This window comes from Clarias gariepinus, chromosome 7 (assembly GCF_024256425.1).
Source record: "Clarias gariepinus isolate MV-2021 ecotype Netherlands chromosome 7, CGAR_prim_01v2, whole genome shotgun sequence".
In the NCBI taxonomy this organism is placed as follows: Eukaryota; Metazoa; Chordata; class Actinopteri; order Siluriformes; family Clariidae; genus Clarias; species Clarias gariepinus.
Window position 1 is genome coordinate 23,340,668 of NC_071106.1, and position 23,275 is coordinate 23,363,942.

Here is a 23,275-nt window from a genome sequence, read left to right on the forward strand (position 1 = left end):
GATTGGACATGATTTGGAAAGGCACACACTTGTCTATATGAGGTCCCACAGTTGACAGTTCATGTCAGAGCAAAAACCAAGCATGAAGTCAAAGGAATTTTCTGTAGACCTCCGAGACAGGATTGTTTAGAGGCACAAATCTAGGCAAGGTTACAGAAAAATTTCTGCCGCTTTGAAGGTCCCAATGAGCACTGTGGTCTCCATCATCCGTAAGTGGAAGAAGTTCGAAACCACCAGGACTCTTTCTAGAGCTGGCTGGCTATCTAAACTGAGCAATTGGGGGAGAAGGGCCTTAGTCAGGGAGGTGACCAAGAACCTGATGGTCTCTGTGTCAGAGCTCCAGAGGTCCTCTGAGAAGAGAGCAGAACCTTCCAGAAGGACAACCATCTCTGCAGCAATCCACCAATCAGGCCTATATGGTAGAGTGGCCAGAGAGTCTCATCAGACCTGAGAATTTTGTTTCTCATGGTCTGACAGTCCTTCAGGTGCCTTTTGGCAAACTCCAGGCAAGCTGCCATGTGCCTTTTACTAAGGAGTGGCTTCTGTCTGGCCACTCTACCATTACCATATAGGCCTGATTGGTGGATTGCTGCACCAATCACCACTCTCTCACCTCTGGGGATTTTCTGCATCACTTCATCTAACTCACTTGAGAATTTCTTCTTCTCTTCTAACTCACAGCCTACCTGTGGGGCATAATCACTGACAAAATTGCACATCACACCTTTAATTTCCAGCTTCAGACTCATTACCCTATCTAATACTCCTCTTCCATCTTATGTTGCTTACAAACTCCTCTTTCCAGATAACTCCTAGTCCATTCCTTTTCCTATCCACACCATGGTAAAACAACTTGAACTCTGCTCTTAAGATTCTAGCATTGCTACCTTTCCGCCTGGTCTCCTGGACACACAGTTTATCCAGCTTCCTTCTCAACCGACTCTGTTGTCTTCCCTGTCATCCCAACTTTCAAAGCCCCTCTGTCAGTCCTTAATTCTTGTAATTCCTCTTCTCTCTACCTACAAACATGCCTTTCTCCTCACCTTTCTCGTTTATTATTTTTTCAAATAACCTGGAAAAAAAAAACACCAAATAAGAGAAATAGTTTTTAGCTATTTATTTTATTTCGATAGAAAATTATGAGAAACAGGAGAACAAAATCAAAGAATAACACAAAGTATTCCGAAAGCAATAGAAAAACAATCAAAAAACAAATATTACATTGTTATTTAAAACTTAAAACTTTAAACAATGTTTTTTGACTGTTAGAACATTGATGCACAAGCACGGTTAAAACAATAGCAAAAACTGGCTTGTGGAGGTTGGGACTGCCTTGCTTTATCATGTTATCCTTGGTGGAGATGGATTACTCCCTATGTACCAAAACAAAGAGTCCCAGCATGCACAGAACAGCATACTGGGTAATAACAAAACCAATTATTCAGGATATAATGCCAACTTTAAAGGTAAATAAACAATATAATTTAATGCATCAAAGTCATGCATACCTTAAACTTAGGGTAGTCATTCATCAGAATTGTAACAATTCCTATGTAAGGCACAAACCTAAACAGGGAAAATTATTAATAATGGTTGAACACCACATATAACAAGGTTTGTATGAAAGAACAAAAAAAAGCCTACCCTCTTGCTCTGCCCACCACATCCTTCTTCTCTAACCAATGCTGCCCTCTCTTGTATAAACCTCTGTCATCCACAGAGTTATTATCCCCTTTTGTCAGGAACTTAATGTCTCCATTTTCTCTAAAAAAGGAAAATAAAATCAACACAGTTAAATAAATTGATCTTTAATTTGTTGTAAAGATCAGAAACATTATACTACAGTAGATACTGTACATTATACTACAGTATTAATATTGAACATTATCCTTTAAAAAAATAAAAAATAAATAAAAACATTTCATAAGAATGTAAATTCACAATTACCTTAACTGGAAAAAAACCCCAAAAGGGTTAGGGTTAGAATTCAAAAGCGTTATCACTACCTAAAAGCACAGTGAAGACTATTATTGTTAAGTGGAAGGTATTTGGTACAACACACATCCTCCCTGGATTGGGACATTGCTGGATGAAAGCACCAGGAGGTCAGAGAGGCTACCATGAGGCCTACAACAACCCTAATGCAGTTGCAGGAATTTATGACAAAAAGTGGTCATTGCGTGTTTGACAACCATATCACAAATTCTCCATAAATGTTGTTTGTATGGAAGGGCCGCAAAAAAAAAAAAAAAAAAAAAAAAAAAACACTCCTCAAGAAAGGCCACATGCAGTCACATGTGTGGTCAGATGAGACTAAAATTTTATTATTTGACCACAAAACCAAATGCTATGTCTGGATGAAATCCAATACAGCTCACCATCCAAACAGTTTCTAGAGTAAAGCATGGAGGTGGTAATATCATGTTATGGGGTGTTTCTCAGTATAAAAGGAAAATGGATGGGGTACAATAGCGTCAAATTCCTGAAGAATTTGCCATCTACCAGACAGTTGTCAATGGGTAGAAGGTTTATCTTTCAACATAACCATGACTGAAAACTGACCACACAGTGGTTGGAGGAAAAAGGTAATGGTCCATGAAACCCCACATCAGTTCCAACATGACAGTGCACCAGTGCACAAAGCAAGGTTCAAAGACATCGATGAGTGAGAAGAACCTGACTGGCCCTCAACCCAATAGAACACCTTTAAGATGAATTAAAGTGGAGGCTGTGAGCCAGGTCTTCTTGTCCAACACCTCACAAATGCACTTTTGGAAGAATAGTCAAAAATTCCTATAAACACACTCCTAAACCTTGTGGCAAGCCTTCCCAGATGAGTGGGCCAACATCATTATTTTAACATATTAAACCCTACGGATTAAGAATTGGATGTTACTCAAGTTGATATGTATGTGAAGGCAGGCAAGCAAATATTTTTGGTAATATAGTGTATGGAAAGTATTTTATGATATGAGAAAAATTTATTAATAATAAAAAAAATAATAAGTACATTACTTAATCTTGATATTACTAACCATTTGAACAAGCACATTTGGATGTCAGATTTGTCCTTATGTCAGAAAAAAAAATTCTTATATGCTTTTGACATGAATATACAATGTAAAGCATACCAATCCACTTGACTAAATCTTTCCCCACACTGCCATAATGTGGCCAAAAACCACAACCGTTCCTACGGAAATACATTTTTTCACTTCAAATGTAGCAGTGATGCCTGGGCACCATTTTGTATCAGAGCCGTTTACCACTGTATTGGACTTGGTTTTGTTAAGGATTTTCTGAAATGAAAAATAATAGACAAGTTGTCTAAATCTGGTACACTGCATTGTCTTTTTTCTGTACAATACACATAAGCTACTTACGTGATTTGTTTGTATTTACAAATGACTATTTCAAGTGTTTACTTATTTTAATTTTGATGATTATGAAGCTAATAAACACTAATAAAAACAAAATTCATTATCTCAGAAAATTTGAATATTGTGTTAAAATAAATAAAAACAAATAAACAAATATTTAAGACTTCAAGAACCTGGCTGTTTACAGAGTGCTGTTTCTAAGCACATTAATGGAAAGGTGCACAAACAACAAGGATAACCACAGCCTTGAGAGGATGTTAAACCAAGTCCATCCAAGAGTTTAGGGGAGATTCACAAGGAGTAGACTACAGCTGGAGTCATGGGCTACAACTGTTGCATTCGTTGTGTCAAGCCACTTATAAAACAGAGGCGACGTCAGAGTCGTATTACTAAGGCTAAGGACAAAAAGGAATGGACTGTTGCTCAGTGGGCCAAAGTCCGCTCTTCATAGAAAAGTACATTTTGCATATTATTTGGAAATCAAAGTCCCACATTCTGGAGGAAGAGAGTAGAGCCACAGAATTAACTTAAGTGTAAAGTGGAGTGTCAATTCCATTGGAATTCCGGAAAATCTGAATTATGTATGATTTTCGTTCCACTTTTCACGTGTACACCACTTTGTATTTGTCTTTCACGTGGAATTCCAATAAAATTGCTTCATATTTGTGGCTGAAAGGTAAAGGGGCCGAATACTTTTGCAAGCCACTGTACATATCTAAACCAATGGGTCGGAGAAGTCCCTGGAAAGGGGTTGAGTGCTTTTTTTCCTGCACTTCCCTACATGTATAGATTATTCACAATGGGGAGCCCATGTCACAGCCATGTTTCTGTCTGTAGAAGTCTTTCTAATGGCTTTTATGGCATCAGTGGTGGGGATGCTCGTAAAGCGTGATGAACATCAAAGGAAACCATGGTTTCTTTAGCATCCATTTTTTAGGCTGATCTTGGAAACAGATTGTTTGAATGCTGGAATGTCTTTTATTTGAAGCTCATATAGATAATATTATTTTCACTAAACAATGCAGAAAAAGTCCATGCTTTTATCACCTCTCGGTAAGATTATTGTAATGCCCTACTGTCTGGTTGTTCAACTAGGTGCAGAAACAAGCTCCAGTTAGCTAACTAGAACCAGAAGATATGAGAAAAGTCTAGACTTTAGAATTTAGTTTACCCTATTTATTTAGCCAAGCATTTTTGTCAATAGATTTGCCTTAGGTAAAAAAGCAGATTTGGGGAACTCAGGGACAAAATATTATGGTGAACTGGTACTCAGATTTGTTGACAGAGGAGTGACTGGTTGCTTTACTTCCCAGGGAGCCCTCATGTCTGTGTTTTCTTTTGGCTCTCCCATTTTCGTTATGCTGTCATACTAAGTCCTACCAGAGTGCCTGCTTGCACTCTGCACTAAATATACAATCACCTTATACATTATGTCACTGTAACCTTACCTAATGGTTATCTTACTCTCTCTTTCTTCTCTTTCTCGCAGTCAAGCTACACATCCTGCTCCTGAGATACCATTAATCCTAAAAGTGAAGCAGGTATACTTGTATTTTTTAAACTATCCGCTTACTTTTGCAACTATTAACCATGTTTGGCATATATACAGTAAAACATCGGATTGAGCAAAGATTTTTAATAAATTTTGACTTGGAAAACGAACAAGTCTTCGTTTACGAGTACTAAGTATCATGCGCTTCTTGTTTTTTGACGCCAAGCGTCACGTGATCACAACTGAGCCAATGGTTTTTCTCTCTCTTGTGCTGCGGTATGGTGGGTAACCGTCTCCCCTGCTAGATCTTAGTGCGCGTCTCTTACTGGTATAATCAACATCATTGGACACCGTGCCCCACAACACACACAGACCCCCTTCTTTCGCCTTCACAGATGCACAGACGCACACACTCTTTCTCTCTGCTCTACACAGAAACACTGCACTAAATTGCACGTTAATTTGTTTTATTTTTACTTTATATTTTGTGTTAATTATTTTTATGTATTTATTTCTTTGGGCTGTGCAATGGATAATTTTAGTTTCCATTATTTCTTATAGAAAAATTTAAGTGAGTGTTTCAGAATACGAGCCCGCTTCCGGAACAAATTATCCCCATAATCCAAGGTTCCACTGTAATAAATTGTTTTCAGAAAACAGTGCAAATAATTTAGCCAGACTGAGATACACTGCCAAAACACTCAGGCCGAGTGATTTAAAAGTTAAGGTTTTTCACCAATTCTGAAAATTGTGAGATCACATCAATTTTACACTTGGTGTTTTTAAATCAATCTTAATCAATGTTTTTGGGAAGTGAAAAAATACTAGGTGGTTCTCAGCATCTAGCTATACAGAACCTCAAGCACAAGAATTATAGGATTATTTACATTCTGTGCTACATACCACTTTGTAGATGCCCTCTACCTTCAAACAAATGTGTTGCCCCACATATCAATGCTATTAAAGGTGTTTTAAAAATCAGATGTGAACCTTGTCACATGTAAATTACAATGGGATGAATCCAATAAAGAATTAATGTTTGCAAATATTCACATTATGTGAGCTTAGGGCTGGGCGATATGGCTGAAAACTGTATCACGATATCAGTGTTTCATATCGGTTGATATCGATAATTATTGATATTTTTATGACCCATTTAAAGTAAGGACCAGGAGAAAAATATTACATTTAAACCTTTTTATTTTAAACTTAACCTTCCTCTGATCATAGTCCTCTCAGTTATTAAGACAGAAATGTCTATAACCATGGAAAACTCAAATAATTAAAATGTAAACATAAGTCTAAAGTCACAATGAACACTTAACAATTATCTCTTAACATTTACGGTGCAAAATGAAGGAAAATGTAAGAAATGCTTAATAAAGTGTAATAAAATAAGTGCATTTTCTGCTTTTAAAGGGGAATCTAGCAGACCAGCATGAGACAACGACATGGCGCAACCAAATGTGATACTGTTACATGATTGACGTTAGTGTATCACTCCCTCCGTTGCTAGTTTACCAGAGAGCGAGTGCCTTTGTTAATGCAACTGTCACGGGCAACCGAAAGCGGACCAGAAGACTAGCAGTTAGCCCTTGTAGCGTGGACGGTAAATCCATGCTACAAGTAGAAGTTCTAGTCATAGGACCGCATACAGCTAGGAGTAAAATTTTAGATCACACCGTAACTTTAGATGGCCTTTCTGTTCCATCAAATGCAACAGTGAAAGACCTTGGCGTGATTATTGATTCCAGCCTTTCATTTGAAGCTCATGTAGATAATATTACCAGGATAGCATTCTTTCACCTCAGAAATATTGCCAGGATAAGAAATTTATTGTCGCTAAACGATGCAGAAAAACTAGTTCATGCTTTTATCACCTTTAGGTTGTACTATTGTAATGCTGTCTGGTTGTTCAGCTAGATGCATAAATAAGCTTTAGCTAGTCCAGAATGCAGCAGCGAGAGTCCTCACTAGAACTAGAAGATATAAAGATATGAAGATATGAAGAGATGTTGAATATCTCAGTGAACACAGGTGCTAGCTACTCCTGCACCATAGAGAGCATCCTGACGGGAAATATCACGACCTGGTTCGGGAACAGCACCATGCAGGACAGACGAGCTCTACAGAGGGTGATGCGATCAGCTGAGCGCATCATCCGCATCAAGCTCCCTGACCTGCACTCGATCTACAGCAAGCGGTGCTTGACCAAGGCCAGGAAGATCGTGAAAACCTCAGCCACCCCAATAACGGACTCTGTTTACTCTGTTGCGGTCTGGGAAGCGATTCCGCTCCCTGAAGGCCAACACAGAGAGACTGAGGAGGAGCTTCTTCCCGCAGGCGATAAGGTCTCTCGACCACAACCACACCACTATGCAGAACTAACACAATCTTTTCATAATTGATCAAATCTATCAATCTTTTTACATTCATGAACACTATGGACAATTACACGCTCACCTTCCTTCATATCTACACTACATGTTGTACGTTTACATCCTGGACCATTGCACAAAGACACTTTAATAACTTTGCACACCAACCTTCACAACTACACTACATGTTTACGTTTACATCCTGGACCAGTGCACAAAGACACTTTAATAACCTCTGCACAAAGACACTTTGTTCTATGCATATTTGCACACACAGTACAGTATATTACAATTTCTACAGTATATTTCTATTTTTGTACATCATATTTCTATTTTTATTTTTAGTTCTATTTTTCCTAGTTTAATTTAATTTTTTTATTTAATTTCTATCGTATTTCTTTTATTCATATTTATTTCTTATTTGTAAACTTTAATTCTCTTTTAGGGTCAACGGCAGTCGTATAATACATTTCACTACATTTCGTACTGTGTATGTTTGTGTATGTGACAAATAGAATTTGAATTTGAAAATATGAGCACATCACCCCTATCTTATCTTCACTGCATTAACTCCCTATGAAATTTCGCATTGATTTTAAAATACTACTCTTGACATATAAAGCATTAAATGGTCTCGCGCCGCAGTACCTGAGCGAACTGCTAGTGTCTTACGAACCGCCACGCCTACTTCGATAAAAAGGATGCAGGCTGCTTGTCAGTACCGCGTATTATGAAAAATACAGCTGGGGGAAGAGCTTTTTCTTACAAAGCCCCAAAATTATGGAATAGTCTCGAGTAATTCCATCTCAAATCAACCAATGAAAGAGAAATTTTCCACCATCACTTCTCAGATTTTGCTGATTTTTTCACCAATTGTTGGTTTTGCCATGAAAATAAAAAACCCTAATTTTTTTGTCCCAACTCCCACTCGTTAAAAAATGGCAGCCATCTTAATTTTTGGCCTCAAAGTGTTTCAAGACATGCCACACCCCTTTTTGAAATCCTCTTTTCCTTGATAACTCACTTGCTATATGTCATATGGAGATGAAACTGGGTATATTTATGTAATTTTTCTATGTGGTGTGTTATGCCCTGTTTTATAGAAATCTTAAAAAATTTATTGTCCAGGTTTTGCAAATGTTTTACGATTTGATACACATTTTATATACAGAGAATGTACATGGATCTACACAATAGGCCTTATATACCAGTAAATGTGTCATTTTATGGTGGTACATGTAAGATACATTTATTACTGTCAAACAGTATCCTGTAACTGAAGCATTCAGGTTCATACTAATCAGAAAGTTGAATTATCTCCAACCAACTCCATGAGTGACCTCGCACTCAAGGAACTTGGTGATTGCATCATCTTTTTCTTGGTACTAATTAAGTGCAAAAAAACAAAAGCAGGTGAGTGTGTTTCATTTATGGTAATTTATTAACTGAAGCTTTCCAATGTAGTTTGTTATCTTAATCACAATCTGATTACAAGGACTTGATGGCAAAGCTTGTCTGTTCTTTGGATTCTCGTGACTATATGTCGCACAGGTGTGAGCAGTGATCAAAACTATCTGATTATCTTGATTAGGGCAGGGCAATATGGCCAAAAATATTTATCACGATATATATTTAAAAATTTGCGATAATGATATAACTGACGATATGATTGACACGAGACAAAGCAGCTGTTTGTATGTGCATTAAAGCTATATAAAATTTTCACAGTGCAAATGCAAATTCCACACCACCATTTTTACAAACCAATTCTGGTTCATCTGTTTTATTCAACGATCTGCTTTCGCCCTTCTTATTCTCCGCCGCCGCCATGCTTTTTCCGCCATAAGCGTTTGGAAACAAAGGCACTGCACATGCATGTTTTACCCATATTCTATCGCGATATTTCATTTTCTTATCATTGCCTAACCGTGCCGTGGTATTACCGTGAAAGGTATAATATGGCCCAGCCCTAATCTTGATGGTATATTTGAAAATGCTGATTTGGACCCAGATGACACTGTTCAGTTCAAGCAGTGGATTTCATTATGAGACTTTATGAAAAATGTGACTCCTGCACAGCTCATCACTATACAGCCAAGGCCCAAGTTGCTTATTTGAAAGAACTGAAAGAGAAACTTCCCATTGGAAAGGAGGCTGTTATCCTCATGGATTTTGCTGAATGCTATTTTTCATTTGTCAGGATGCTGTTCAAGGTTTTCATTGGGATACATCCCAGGTGATTCTGAATCCCTTCGTGGTTTACTATAGGGGTGGTAGTGAAAACAATGGTTCACTAAGTTGCAAAAGTTTTTGTGTTGTCAGTAATGAAAGAGAACACAATGCTATTGTTGTTCACAAGTTTATTAATTTTCTCATGAATCCACTGAAACCAAATTTAAATTATGTGCATTACTTCTCAGATGGTGCAGCCAGACAGTAAAAGAATTTTACAAATTTGTGGAGGCATTTCCTATCAAAATGACTTTGGTAGCTACAAAGTGCATGCCTTTCCTAGTTGATATTATTTGTGTCACTGCAACTTGACAGGTCTCGTATATGTACCCTTTTGGTCTTATTCCATAAACTCATTTTTGTGGGCTTTGTTCTTTCACAATCAGATACCCAAGGGTGATGAAAAAAACTGTGATTAGTCCTTTCAGTGTAGAGAGATGAATACCGTCATTATCAGTCTTTGACTAGATATGCATTACAGAAGAATTTGAGGTAACTTTTACTTTGAAAGGAGCAGATTTTATGAGTATGCATTAAGGATTCTATTGATATTGCAGTACATTTCTGTGTGTCAAATCATAAAATGTTGCAATACCTGGACAATTCATTTTTGATGATTTCTATAAAACAGGGCATAACACACCCCTGGTTTTTATTTATTTTCAAGATAAGGTGATGTGAAGTAATCCCTATTTTTTTGAGTAACATATATACATGCAGACCTTGGGTTCTGGGGGGTCGAAAAGGGGTACCCCAAAAAATGGTTTTTCAGAAATATCTCCATAACTACTTCTGATTGCAGAATCTGAATCTACATAAAAAAATACATAAATATACCCAGTTTCATCTCCATATGACATATAGCAAGAGAGTTATCAAGGAAAAGAGGAAAAAAAGGGGGCGTGGCACGTCTCGAAGCGCGTCGAGGCCAAAAATCAAGATGGCTGCCATTTTTTAACGGGTGGGAGTTGGGACAAAAAAATTGGAGGTTTTTATTTTCATGGCAATACCAACAATTGGTAAAAAAAAAAATCTGCAAAATCTGTGATCATGTGGTGGAACCCACTGGTTGATTTGAGATGGAATCACCCTCTTCCAAATAGTGTTCGGGACTCAAACACAGTCTCAGTGTTTAAGTCCAGGCTAAAAACCTATTTATTTAGCCAAGCATTTTTATAAATAGATTTGCCATAGGTAAAGGAGCAGATCTGGGGGACTCATGGATGTAGAGTATTATGGTGAACTGGTATGTTTGGATGCTGTCTTCCTCACTCTCATTGATCACTCAGGTTTGCTGACGGTGAGGTGATTGGTTGCTTTACATCTCAGGAAGCCCTCATGTTTGTGTTTCCTTCTGACTCTCCCTTTTAGTTATGCTGTCATAGTTAGTCCTGCCGGAGTCTCTGCTTGCACTCTACAGTTAATATACATTCACATTATACATTGTGTGACTGTGACCATACCTAACTGCCATCTCTCCTCTTCTTCTCTTTCCCCCCCTCTTTCTCTTTCCTCTCTCCTCCTGTCTCCCCCTTTCACTCTCTCTCTGTCGAGCTACACATGTCGTTCCCGAGCTGCCAGTGATCCAGACTCCCTCTGCCCTCCGGACCTGTCTGACCCATCCTGGTGCCCCGCTTCTGGCTGAAGATCTCGTCACATGGATGCCGTGTGTGTCTTTCTGGGATGCGTCTGGTGTCTGGGGATGATTCTCTCTACCTAGAAAATGGTTCTGGCCTTGGCAACTGTTTCTCTGGGGACTTGACAGTTCGATAGTTTAGGACTGGAACTTCTTACAAGTCTACCTGGGTCTTCAATAACTACCTGGACTCCATATTAACATCAATTAACATCAGCTATTATAGCTGAACTGCCTCCCACTCTACACACTGTATAAATGCAGATGAGGATGGGTTCCCTGTTGAGTCTCGTTCCTCTCAAGGTTTCTTCCTATTACCATTTCAGGGAGTGTTTCCTTGCTACTGTCGCCCTCGGCTTGCTCACCAGGGACAAACTGACCATTTTGATTCATACAAATTCACATTTCATACAAACTTAAATAATTCTTTTAATTGTGTAAAGCTGCTTTGCGGCAATGAAAATTGCTAAAAGCGCTATACAAATAAAATTGAATTGAATGCGAGATGAGCTGGAATATAGAGCCTGAACCCGTTTTCTTTTAGTCGTTTTTGGTTTGATTTAAGTACGGATTCCAACCGGACGTTTGTAATATCTGACAACGCAGAAAATAAAAGAATGGACATGCATCGACTCGTTTGTCTTTCCCATCAGCGCCATCTTGTCTCCTTTTATACTTCCTGAATCGCGACCGTACTACTTCAGGGTCCTAGTGCCGGTCGCGGAGCGAGTGCGCAGGAAAGCAACCAAACTAGCTTCACGACCTCTGTTTTCTTCCGACAACGAATAAAAATTATTGAACGTTTTATCAAACACATTTTTTATTGATATCAATTACGTGTCTATCGCCATACATATCGTTATCGTTTTATCGCCCAGCCCTATGTAAACTATAATACTTTGGTCTTTTTTACATTTAAGTGCCTAGCCCTAAAAGCATGTTGAAGGCAGGCAAGACAGCACTTTCCATGTCTTTCCTTGCTTGCTAACCAAGATCTGTTAGGGGCCTTCTATTTCTAAAGACAGTTAACTCAGATGAAAGAAACTATCAAAGAAATTCATCACAGGACCGGAATTCATAGTTCTGCATGAAAGGAACTCTTACAAGTAGCGTGTGCTATCTGAATCTTTTAAGGTTGGTAAATTACCTGAAATTATTTCTGTCTTATTTGTCTTGGTAGTTAGAATTTTGTTCTGGCATATGTAAATGTTCCAATGCATTGCATGCTCTTTTGCTCTTGGCTTATCTTTGAAGAACATGACAAGCTCAGATCATGCAGGTATTGGCCAGTGAAAAAGATGATATATACCGTAAAGAAATATACCCAAACCTCTGTATTCTATTTGCAACAGGGCTGGTCATCTCGGTCTCCAGTGTTTACTGTGAGAGATATTTTCCAACCATGAACAAGGTAAGTAAAAATTAACAAACATTTCACTAAACTGATTATTTAACTGCATTAAATATACAGTAATTTGGATTTTATATCAAAGATCACGTATTCTTAATTTAAACCAGTGTTTAAACTGTTTTTAAACCAGTGTTTTCATCAGCTTGTCATGTTAAAACCTGAGAAACAGACTGAAAGGGAAGCATCCAACTGCATGTCTCCAAATATCAATAAATGGACCAGCACCAGAGACTTCATCTTTACTTCATCTTTCTTGGTGGAACCTCAGAAATGTCATATTAATAAAAATGTATTAAATTAAAATATTGTGTTAAAGGACACATGTGTTTGTTGTTTACTGTATAGTTTACATGTATTTGTGGTCTACTGTAGAAGACCACTTTTTGGTTGGCAGGTAATGCCGGCCCGTTTCACTGGCTACCACCCCAAGTATATTTCAGATCAATTACAATACATGCTTAAGAAGTGTGTGCCTACATACATTGTGTGAAAAAAAAAAAGGATCAAATATCATAGTGTTCAAATATTAAATGTTAAATTAAAAGCAAAATTATTGCTCTACCTATGTTTTATGCTCAGAGACAGTAAATTAACAAATAATTTACTTACTTCTCATGAATTTTGAGCACTCGGTGCACAATAGGGATCTCTCTGCCCTCGATCCTGAACACCACAATTTCCCCAACTCTGATTGGATCTTCAACTCGATTCGTGAGAAACAGAAGGTCTCCTCTGTGAAATGCAGGCTCCATACTGCCACTGAATAACAGTAAGAACATATTATTTCCAACAAGTACATCTTACTTTATGACCTATTTGAACCCATTACATCTTTTTTAAAAATAATTCCAATGTTTATTACCTCAGGTTAAGCCTGGTTTGTCTTTCGGTTTCCCCTTTTTTAAGGGGGACCAATTAAGAAAAAAACACTTTTTTGGTTCTGCATAAATGTCTGGCATGGCTAACAGCCCACAAACTGTGAAATTAAACCACTTAGTGATTTTTAGTATACAAACTAATTTTGAGACTGACTGTATGTAAAACCCAGCTTTGAATGCATCGGAATAACCCGGCCTCTACCTGGGTATTTCACCCACTGGCTGGTGAACAGACCCAAATATTTAAAAAAGTCCCCCCATTTAGTTTTTTATGCCCCAATAGCATAGCTGAAGCTGACGTTATGAGGAAGGCTACTGCTGCTTGGTAGAAAGCTGCACAAACCAGCACAAAATATTACATCAGTTGGCTCAGAAAAACCAAGAGCTGCATGGGTTAACTTTAGCCAAAACTTGCTGGTGTTCCAACCACTGTGTGTGACTGCTTCACCAAAATAGGGTAGTACAATGCTGTACTGGCAATTAACTTTTCCTAAAAGATGGCCATCATGGTGTAATCATTTAATTAATAAATAAAAATAAAATTAATAAAAAAAAATTTGGGTGGGTCGCCCAAGTGAAGCCAAGTCGCTGGACTTTGGATGGTCGACCAAGATCATTTTAAAAATCTTTTCGGGAGGTCAACGTCATTGAGGATTTATTAACTATTAGCGGACAGTTCCCACTTGTGCTACCATTCCTGTACCTGTTTATTGTCCTACCACCAGAGCGGTGTGCCTGACATAAATACCAGCTGCCATAATAAAAATAAGAAGGGTGTACAGATGGTCGCACATGCTCTGCAGAGAAACACAGTTCTCACAGAGAATGGGCTCTTCTTTAAAAATCTTGGAATGATTAAGTGTGGTTTCTCACTGGGGTCCGGGAACCCATAAAAAGTCATATGTACGAAAGTATACGTGAGTGTTTATACGCACGCACATACAGCAGCACTAAGCAGAGTTAAACAAACGGCGATTCGAGGAGCACACAATGCGCAATGCGATACTGAAGTGAGGAAGATCAACAGAGGAAAAGATGCAGAATAAAAAACATCCAGTGTGAAAAAAATCCTTAGGAAAACAACAGGGCCCTTCGGACACTATGACGACATAGGGCTGATGGCATAGTGCTTGGGCACTATGATGACATGGGGACACTACTTGGACACTATGATGACATAGAGCTGATTATAAATAAACACTAATAAACTTGCAAATACCAAAACATTTGTAATTGGAACAATTTTCTGACAGAAGTGTTGCATTTTTTGACAGAATTGCAAGGGTGATGATATTTTTGGCCATGACTGTATGGGTAGATGGAGTGGAGGATTGGTAGGTTGGATCTCTGAAATGTGACATTAATAGAAATATTAAATAAATCAAAACATTGTTTTAAAAGGTTATATGTAGTAGACCACCTTTGCGCTGGCAGGTAAAGTCGGCTGGCTACCACCGCAAGTATATTTCAGACCTGTGGGAAACACTGATTTGCTACAATATCCTGTCAAATTATGATTTTCTCTAAGTTAGATCAGAAAGGTAGGGCCTACATGTAATGCTGTGTTGTTGATATCATCAGCAGTTTCTGTTGCTTTTTTAAAGTTTATTGATCACTTTTAAAAATCTAGGTCATTATAAAGGGATGTGTGATTAATGTGGTGTAATATTGCACTGCTTTGAAAATCCTGCCATTCTGTAAAAGCAATATAGACAGGGTGAGAACGAGGCTGTGGTGAATTTCACAGAATTGTATTAATTTGGGGAAAAGGGTATAATATTTCCTTTAAAGTACATCCATCCCGGTGTGTTTGATGATTAGGGCTGTGCGGTTAATTAAAATCGTTTGAAATCGCAATGTGAATATGAGCGATTTCTAAATCGCTTTACAGCACTTTTTTTTGCGCTCCCGACTTTTTCCACAGTATTAGAATTATTAGAATTAAGGCCAAAAAGTTCTATCTTGGTCTCATCAGATCAGAGATTCTTCTTTCTCACCATTTTGGAGTCCTTCAGGTGTATTTTAGTGTGTCTTGCACTAAGGAGAGGCTTCCGTCGTGCAAGACCATAAAGCTCCGACTGGTGGAGGGCTGCATTGATAACCATCAATGTAGAAGGTTGACCTTCTACAACTTTCCCCCATCTCTCGACTGCATCTCTAGAGGTCAGCCACAGTGATGTTCAAGTTCTTTTTTTTTTTTACCTCCCTTACCAAAGCTCTTACATTTACATTTGGACTTTTGGCAGACGCTCTTATCCAGAACGACTTACATTTTTATCTCATTACACATCTGAGCAGTTGCGGGTTAAGCCCTTGCTCAAGGTCCCAATAGTGGCAACTTGGTGGTTGTGGGGTTTGAACCTAGGATCTTCCGAACCGTAGTCCAATGCCTTAACCACTGAGCTACCCCTGGCTGATCACAAACAACAATATGACGGCCTACCTGGAGGAGGTTGGAAATCTGAAGAACTGGCGCCAGAGAAACAATCTCCTCCTGAACGTCAGCAAGACAAAGGAGCTGATAGTGGACTTCAGTACAAAGCAGGAAAAGGAACTACCAGACCCCTGTCATCAACAGGAGCCCAGTGGAGAGAGTGGACAGCTTCAGATACCTCGGTGTTCACATCATGCAGGACCTGGCATGGTCCTGTTACATCAACACTGTGGTAAAAAAAGGACCGGCAGCGTCTGTACCACCTCAGACGCTTGAGAGACTTTAGACTGCTCTCCAAGGTGCTCAGGAATTTCTACTCCCGCACCATAGAGAGCATCCTGACGAGAAACATCACAACCTGGTTCGGGAACAGCACCATGCAGGACAGACGAGCTCTACAGAGGGTGGTGCGATCAGCTGAGCGCATCATCCGCACCAAGCTCCCTGACCTGCACTCAATCTACACCAAGCAGTGCTGGACCAAGGCCAGGAAGATCATGAAGGACCTCAGCCATCCCAACAATAGACTGTTCACTCTGTTGCGGTCTGGGAAGCGATTCCGCTCCCTGAAGGCCAACACAGAGAGACTGAGGAGGAGTTTCTTCCCGCAGGCGATAAGGTCTATCAACCACACCACTATGCAGAACTAACACAATTTTTTCACAATCAATTAATCAATCAATCTTTTTACATCCATGGACACTATGGACAAATCCACGCACAAAGACACTTTAATAATGGTACCTTAATAAGAAACTTTTTTTCTATGCATATTTGCACACCATCTTTCTTCCAAAAATCTCAATTTCTTAAATGTTCTTGTACATTACATATTTCTATTTGTACAGTATATTTCTATTTTTATTTCTATTTTTATTTCTATTTTTATCCTAGTTCAATTTAATTTTTCTATCATTCATATTTATTTCTTATTATAAGCTTTAATTCTCTTTTTAAGGTCACTGGCGGTCGTATATGCATTTCTCTACATATTGTACTGTATTGTAAAATATTGTACATATTGTACTGTGTATGACTAAAATTTGTAAAATAAAATTTGATAAATAAAATTTGAACTTGAATTTGTGTGCGTCACTCGTATAGTCAACACCCATGAATGCGTGTACTGTTTACTATGACACTGTGACCACATGTGTGCACATAAAGCATCTTTAATTTTGTGTGTGTGTGGGAGGACTTACACACACACACTAGTTTACCGAATAGAAACTCACCGCACTTGTGAGGGCGAGTCTTTATTTGGTGAACTGGTGTATGCGTGTGTAAAAGTCGTCCTACACAGCAGCCCCTTTCCCTGCCTTCCTCCTCTTATCTCTCTGGTCACAATTACTACAGCCACAATTCTTTTCATAGGTAAAGTGCAGGTTAATTTGTTTAATTTTTACTTATAAATTTTATTAATTTAATATTTTACTTAGCCATTTTTATATTAATTTTTTGGGGTTGTGGAACAAATCATCAGGTTACCTTATTTCTTATGGGGGGGAAATTCACTTTGATATAAAGTGTTTATTGTATATTGAAGTGTTTTGATATACAGCACACTTAAATTATTAGAACTTATTATGCTAGCAATCCAAGGTTCCACTGTACTCGCTTAAAAGCCTTATGCAAAGTGAGAGTAAAATAAACGTCAATAAAAGCAGAAATGCAACAAAACAAACATATACTTGCGTAATAAGAGCTGCCTTTTGCGACATGGGGGTGCGCGCCGATATGTGAGGAATCTGAATGTATAGGTGTGAACACCTGACACATCAATAGGAGTCCTAATGTCACCTGAGCCAGGTGTCAATAGGTCTTACATATTTATGCAAAGTCATAGATTATTTAGTGAAACAGATGCTCTGCTGAAAAAAGTAAGACACATCAGTTACTTTATAAAGGGCTTTGAGTGTTATTAGGGCCCAAGCACTAGACTAACCTAAGCACAGGACCCTCTTGTTTTCCTAAAAATTATTTTTTATTTTTTTCACCTTCTCTGGCTTTTTGGGGGTTTTGCTTAAAAACTCATGAAAATTGGCAGACAGGTTGGAATCTTAGGATGCCCGAGAGTTGCGTGGCCCGGGGCCCCCACACGAGATTTTACTGCATAGCTCATACACACGCAAAACTCAGTACTCATTTAGAGATCATTGAACCGAACAACTTTCACATATGATGGGCCATGTCATGGGCTCAACTCAACAGAAGACCAGTTATTTTGGGTCATTCGGAAAACGCACCTGATGGATTTTTATATACTCCTTCTAGGGAACGGGTCAGCTGTGACAATGCCTTAAACTTATACTGAAAAGTGGTTAATAACTTTGTGTGGCCTCATATTGAGTGACATTATATTGAGTGACGCATATTATATTGCTATATTATATTGAGCAACATCATAATGTGATGCCTTTTTTTCCAGCATCTGCGGTCTATTATACACATCACAAATGTTCACTTACACAAACACTCACATTTATCACACACACGCGCACACATCACACCAAATGTTATACAAAAACACACACACACAAACATGCACAATACATACACTTCACACACACACACACACACACACAGGGCTTGAATAATTGAGATCTAACAATGTACCACATAATGAAAGCCCAATTTGCGCTATATGTAAATAAGTAAAATTTGTTAAAGATTTGAAATTTACACAAATGTAAGAAGAGGCCTAATTTTCAGCTCTTTGAAAAGGCCTCAGACCCTAGAAGGTTAAAATTAATCCTCCTCCCAGGGGCTGACTTGAGATAGCTTAAAGTGGGGAACGGTGCATTTTAATGTTGTCTGACATTGTAAAGCACACACAGTAACACTAAAACAACAACAATAACACCTGAAAATGAATAGCAAATTAAGAGGCCCTGGTTATATTGCATTAGCATTACAAAATCATTGAAAAAAAATCCTATGAAACATTTACACAAAAGTAAGAATTTTTTTTTTTATTCTAATTTTCTACTCTGAAAGTCTACTTTTCCTGTCAAAGGCCAAAGACCTGACCATAAACCAAATGAAATGCTGTGGTGGGACCTTAAGAAAGCTGTGCAAAAGTGATTGACCAAAAACATCAATTAACTGAAGTGATGCTGCTAAAGGTGAATCTACAAGCTACTGAATAATGGATAATAGTAAATAATAAAGGTTACTATTTTGCCTTTATTTTGTTACAGCTTTATTTCTGTTTATTCGTTAGTCTGCTACATAAAGACACTTAAATTAATTAACTAACTAACACATCACTATAATATACAGCTACCACGTTTTATTTACACCAATTAGGTTTTCAATATTGAACTTGTGGGGCAATTTTGTTGGTCTGGTGGGCTAGCTAACAAATTTATGATCACCCACATTTGGATTTTTACATTTACAGTAATTTAAATCGTGAACTGTATTTGATGTAATTACTCTTTAACAGCTGAAACATATTTGCATGCATTGCATTTAGTCATAGACATGGACACTTTTGTAGTAGGAGCAATATGAACCAGAGCAAGAAATAAAAGCAATTAAAATGTCCTTACCTGAGGACAACGACAATAGGGCTTTCACTTCCAGTCACAACCATCAGGCCTTTCCAAATCATCAATGCCGAGGAAACGATCATGCCAAAATTCAGCACCTGATAGTACAACTATAAGGTACACGCATTTTTCAGTTATAGTCTCTAATGAACATTTGTGGTTGCTAAAGAAAAAGAGCATCGGCTAAAGTTAAACCTTAGGAACTTTATATATGGTGTATGGTTATTTTATAAACTATGTAAGGCACACAGCTGCATTAAGGCAGACTATCAGCCATAATAATCATTTTTTAAGGTAAACAGTCAGCAACCTAATTTCCTACTTTAAGTCACGCATTTCTTCATTTGAGAATCTAATTCAGAGAAGAAAATGCGTCCGTTATATACGAGGTAAGGTTAGGCGCTGATCTGTTGAGCTGACGTGTTCCTCATTCAATGCATCAATACACTATATAAAGAATTGTTTAAAATTGTTTAAACCCACCTGGCGTTTATTCATTCGCCGAACATCATCGAGAAAATCTAAAGACAGCATTATGTCAAATTTGCTAATTTATCACAGCGTATTCGTTAAATTATTGAAAATTGCTTAGAAAATAGAAAAATTATGCTCCTACAGCGTTTGACTGGCGGTCGTAATGTGTGATTCCAAATCTCCAACCTGTAACAGCCAAATAAAAAACACAATTAACTTGAAATTCCTAGTCGTCAACTTGACGTAGTCTGTTGAACTACAAGTTCATTTACCTTTTTCCACTTCGTATGTCGAATTCGCCGAAGTCGAAAATGACGTCAGTGCAAATCGTGAATTCCCACTTACGGGGCAAGTCAAACGCAGAATATATTCTGATAAGAAAGGTGACAGCTTCCTGTTAGCAGCATTCAGAGGAGAGGAAAAAAGAGAACTAAACTAAATGTTCATAGTTTACCCTTTGTCTCTATATGAAAATGTTTTAATGGGTAAAGAGAAATTTTAAAACATGGCAAAAACTTTGTAGTGTAGATAGTCCTATCTGTGCTGAGAACTGGACCGGAAATCGGTCTTAACCGGAGGTTTTATTTAAATGCTATCCATTCTTTCAACGGAAGTAAATACATGCTAAAATAAATAAATAAATCAGTGTTACTGGACACAAAAAAGCCATGTCGCTCACCACAGTAAATATCTCAACACCAAAAAGCCATACCAAAACTGCAGTTTGTATCCATATAGAATACATTATGAGTCAGTCTAATAATGTGTTTGCCTGTGTATAGATGGGCATTTCAAAAAGGATTAAATGTATAAAAGCCTTTTTTGTTGTTTCTCTTGAGGACTAAAATGTTTATGGAATTTGGTACTTTAAATAACCCCAGAATATTTTTATATCTTAATATAATTAAATAAATAGTTAGAGACAATTGGCTATTCTATCGTTTCCAGCATCTCTCTAAAGCCAGGGCTGCCACCATTTCAGAAAAGCTTGAAGTGAGATCCTGAAAATAAACGCACACAATGTCCCCATTGCGCGTGCCCAGGCATTTTGTCCAACACTGACCATACACCCTTCCCCCCGATTATGCATATTTTGCATATTTTTGCATTGCAGTATTAAAATGAAACAACAGCTGCATTTTGTAATGTTGTAGTTTGCTTGTTGTAGATAGGCACTAAGTAGATGAACACATGTTCAACAAAAAACATGTCTTTATGGACTCGCCGCACACAGGCTTTCAAACTTGTGTAAAGTTTGACCAAACTTTAAAGTTTGACCTTGATAACCTTGTATGGTTTGATGTATGGTGTGGTGAGCTTATTGTGTTTTTGCTGATGATAGACCACAGTGTCACATGGAGAGAGCATGAGGCACGGCATGACAATGAGAGTCTGCATAAGATTTCATCATGGCATTAGCTTTGTGATCTCATGTTTTTACATCAGTCAGAACTGCCTTTTGCAGTTTGTCTCAGAAACGGAATCTTTGTGTACACCCTATGTTGAAACAGCAACTCGGCGGACAAACTGCTATTGTGCTTTGTGGTGTAGACCTGTATGAAAGTTGGAAAGTGTTCAGGTATTGCTTCCATGGAACTCCGTGTATGTCTGCCACATGAGGAGCTTTGCCTCAGGTGCAATAAATCTTTCAGTGGGGCATTGGCTTAAGGGTCAAAGAGGTGTGATCCATCGTTGATGAAATTCTAAATACTCTGCACAAGAGAATTGATCACTGTTAAATGGAAGACCGTTGTCCTTCTTCACGACTCTAGGGATACCAAATACTGAGAGGACTTTGTCTATAGTTGAAATGACTGCATTGGCTAAAGTGAACTTTGTATTTTCTACAACGGGGTACTGTGTGTACTCGTCTACGATGACTAACAAATACTTTCCTCTGAGCAGAGGTCCATAAAAGTCTGCACTAATGCTTCTGCAGTGCCGTTTGCTACTCTGTGCCCCAGACCCAAGGTGTGTCATTCCTTATGAGCCGACATAATGTTTCTAAAACAGCAGAAAAGTCTTTGATGAACAGGGAGCAGTAATTAGCCATACCTAGTAAACTCTTGACATCACTAGCTCAGTGTTTTGTTTCAAACATTAAACCACAGTAACACCTTTGTTTCTGCTCCGATTTTTCATGAGATGGACTTAAAGATCTAAAATTCATTCCAGATACACAATATTACCATTTCTCTCAAACATTGTTCACAAATCAGTCTAAATGTGTGATAGTGAGCACTTCTGCTTTGCTGAGATAATCCATCCCACCTTACAGGTGTGCCACATCAAGATGCTGATCTGACATCATGGGTAGTGCACAGGTGTACCTTATACTGCCCACAATAAAAGGCCACCCTGGAATGTGCAGTTTTGTCTCACAGCAAAATGCCACAGATGCCACAAGCATTGAGGGAGCGTGCAATTGGCATGCTGACAGCAGGAATGTCAACCAGATCTGTTGCTCGTGCATTGAATGTTCATTTCTCCACCATAAGCCGTCTCCAAAGACATAAACATAATATGATCTGTTTTATAGCCCATCTGTTTTAAAACTTATTTTGATTCATACACATTTACATTTCATACAAACTTAAATAACTCTTTTGATTGATAAAAGTTAAAAGTGCTATACAAATGCAATGTAGGTGAAATCAAATTGAATCGAATAAAATCATGTGTAGGATATAGCCTGATGGCCTGAATAGGACTAGAACAATAGCCCTACATGATTCCAAGCAACATGTGGTTAATCTAGCCATACACAAAATATAAGAGTGTGCCATAATAAGATAGGATAAGATAAGATGAGATAAACCTTTATTAGTCCCACAAGTGGGAAATTTGTGTTGCCACGGCAGCAGGTAGACAGTACAAAGTTAAAAATTAAGAAACAACAGAATAAAGTAAAATAAAATGGAAAAAAATAGAATACCAACAGCATAAAATGTACACTATACAATCTGGATATAACACTATACAATCTGGATATAGAATATTGACATTTGTGTAGTAAAATATTTACATAAATATATTTTAGACTATAGTAAGCAAAGTTGACCAAGTCATATGTCTGGACACAATGAGTATATGTATACATACAGATACATAGTGAGTGACAGGCATTTACACACGTATGTGGTTCCCCAAGACAAACGTGCAAAGAAAATTGCACGTTCCACCATAGTATTGCACATAACTACCATGGTGTACTTGATGTGTGTGTTTGTTCATTTGTGCAGTTGCTTGTGCGTGTGTGGTCAGAGTATAAGTTGTACAGTCTGACAACGGTTGGCAAGAAAGTCTTACAGAATCTCTGCTGCTCAGTGCTGTCAGATACTCCTGCAAGGGGTGGGAGATGTTATCTAACAGGGATTAGCCACCATTCTCCTGTCACTCACCACCT

At 38.1% G+C, this 23,275-nt stretch overlaps 1 protein-coding gene across 2 annotated transcripts; it reads right to left on the minus strand.

Annotated features, from left to right (window-relative positions):
- Positions 1–1,105: 1,105 nt before the first annotated feature.
- sec11a (SEC11 homolog A, signal peptidase complex subunit) lies at positions 1,106–20,055 on the minus strand. 2 transcript variants are annotated; one of them, XM_053500474.1, is made up of 7 exons: positions 20,012–20,055; positions 19,879–19,916; positions 19,396–19,505; positions 13,139–13,288; positions 1,645–1,764; positions 1,509–1,566; positions 1,106–1,417 (listed from the first exon to the last, which is right to left on the minus strand). In XM_053500474.1, the coding sequence occupies exons 2-7, from the start codon at positions 19,891–19,893 to the stop codon at positions 1,367–1,369; spliced, it is 504 nt and encodes a 167-aa protein (XP_053356449.1). In that variant the 5' UTR covers positions 19,894–19,916; positions 20,012–20,055; the 3' UTR covers positions 1,106–1,366. The 2 variants fall into 2 exon arrangements, with proteins under 2 accessions (XP_053356449.1, XP_053356448.1); XM_053500473.1 differs by having other exon boundaries at positions 19,879–20,055.
- Positions 20,056–23,275: the final 3,220 nt, after the last annotated feature.

Coding starts and splice junctions, on each gene's coding strand:
- sec11a (XM_053500473.1), bottom strand. CDS start 19,929: ATGCTGTCTTTAGATTTTCTCGATGATGTTCGGCGAATGAATAAACGC. Junction 1,765..13,138: donor GTGCTCAAAATTCATGAGAA/GTAAGTAAATTA, acceptor TTCCTTTTTTAG/AGAAAATGGAGACATTAAGT. Junction 1,418..1,508: donor ATGACTACCCTAAGTTTAAG/GTATGCATGACT, acceptor GTTATTACCCAG/TATGCTGTTCTGTGCATGCT.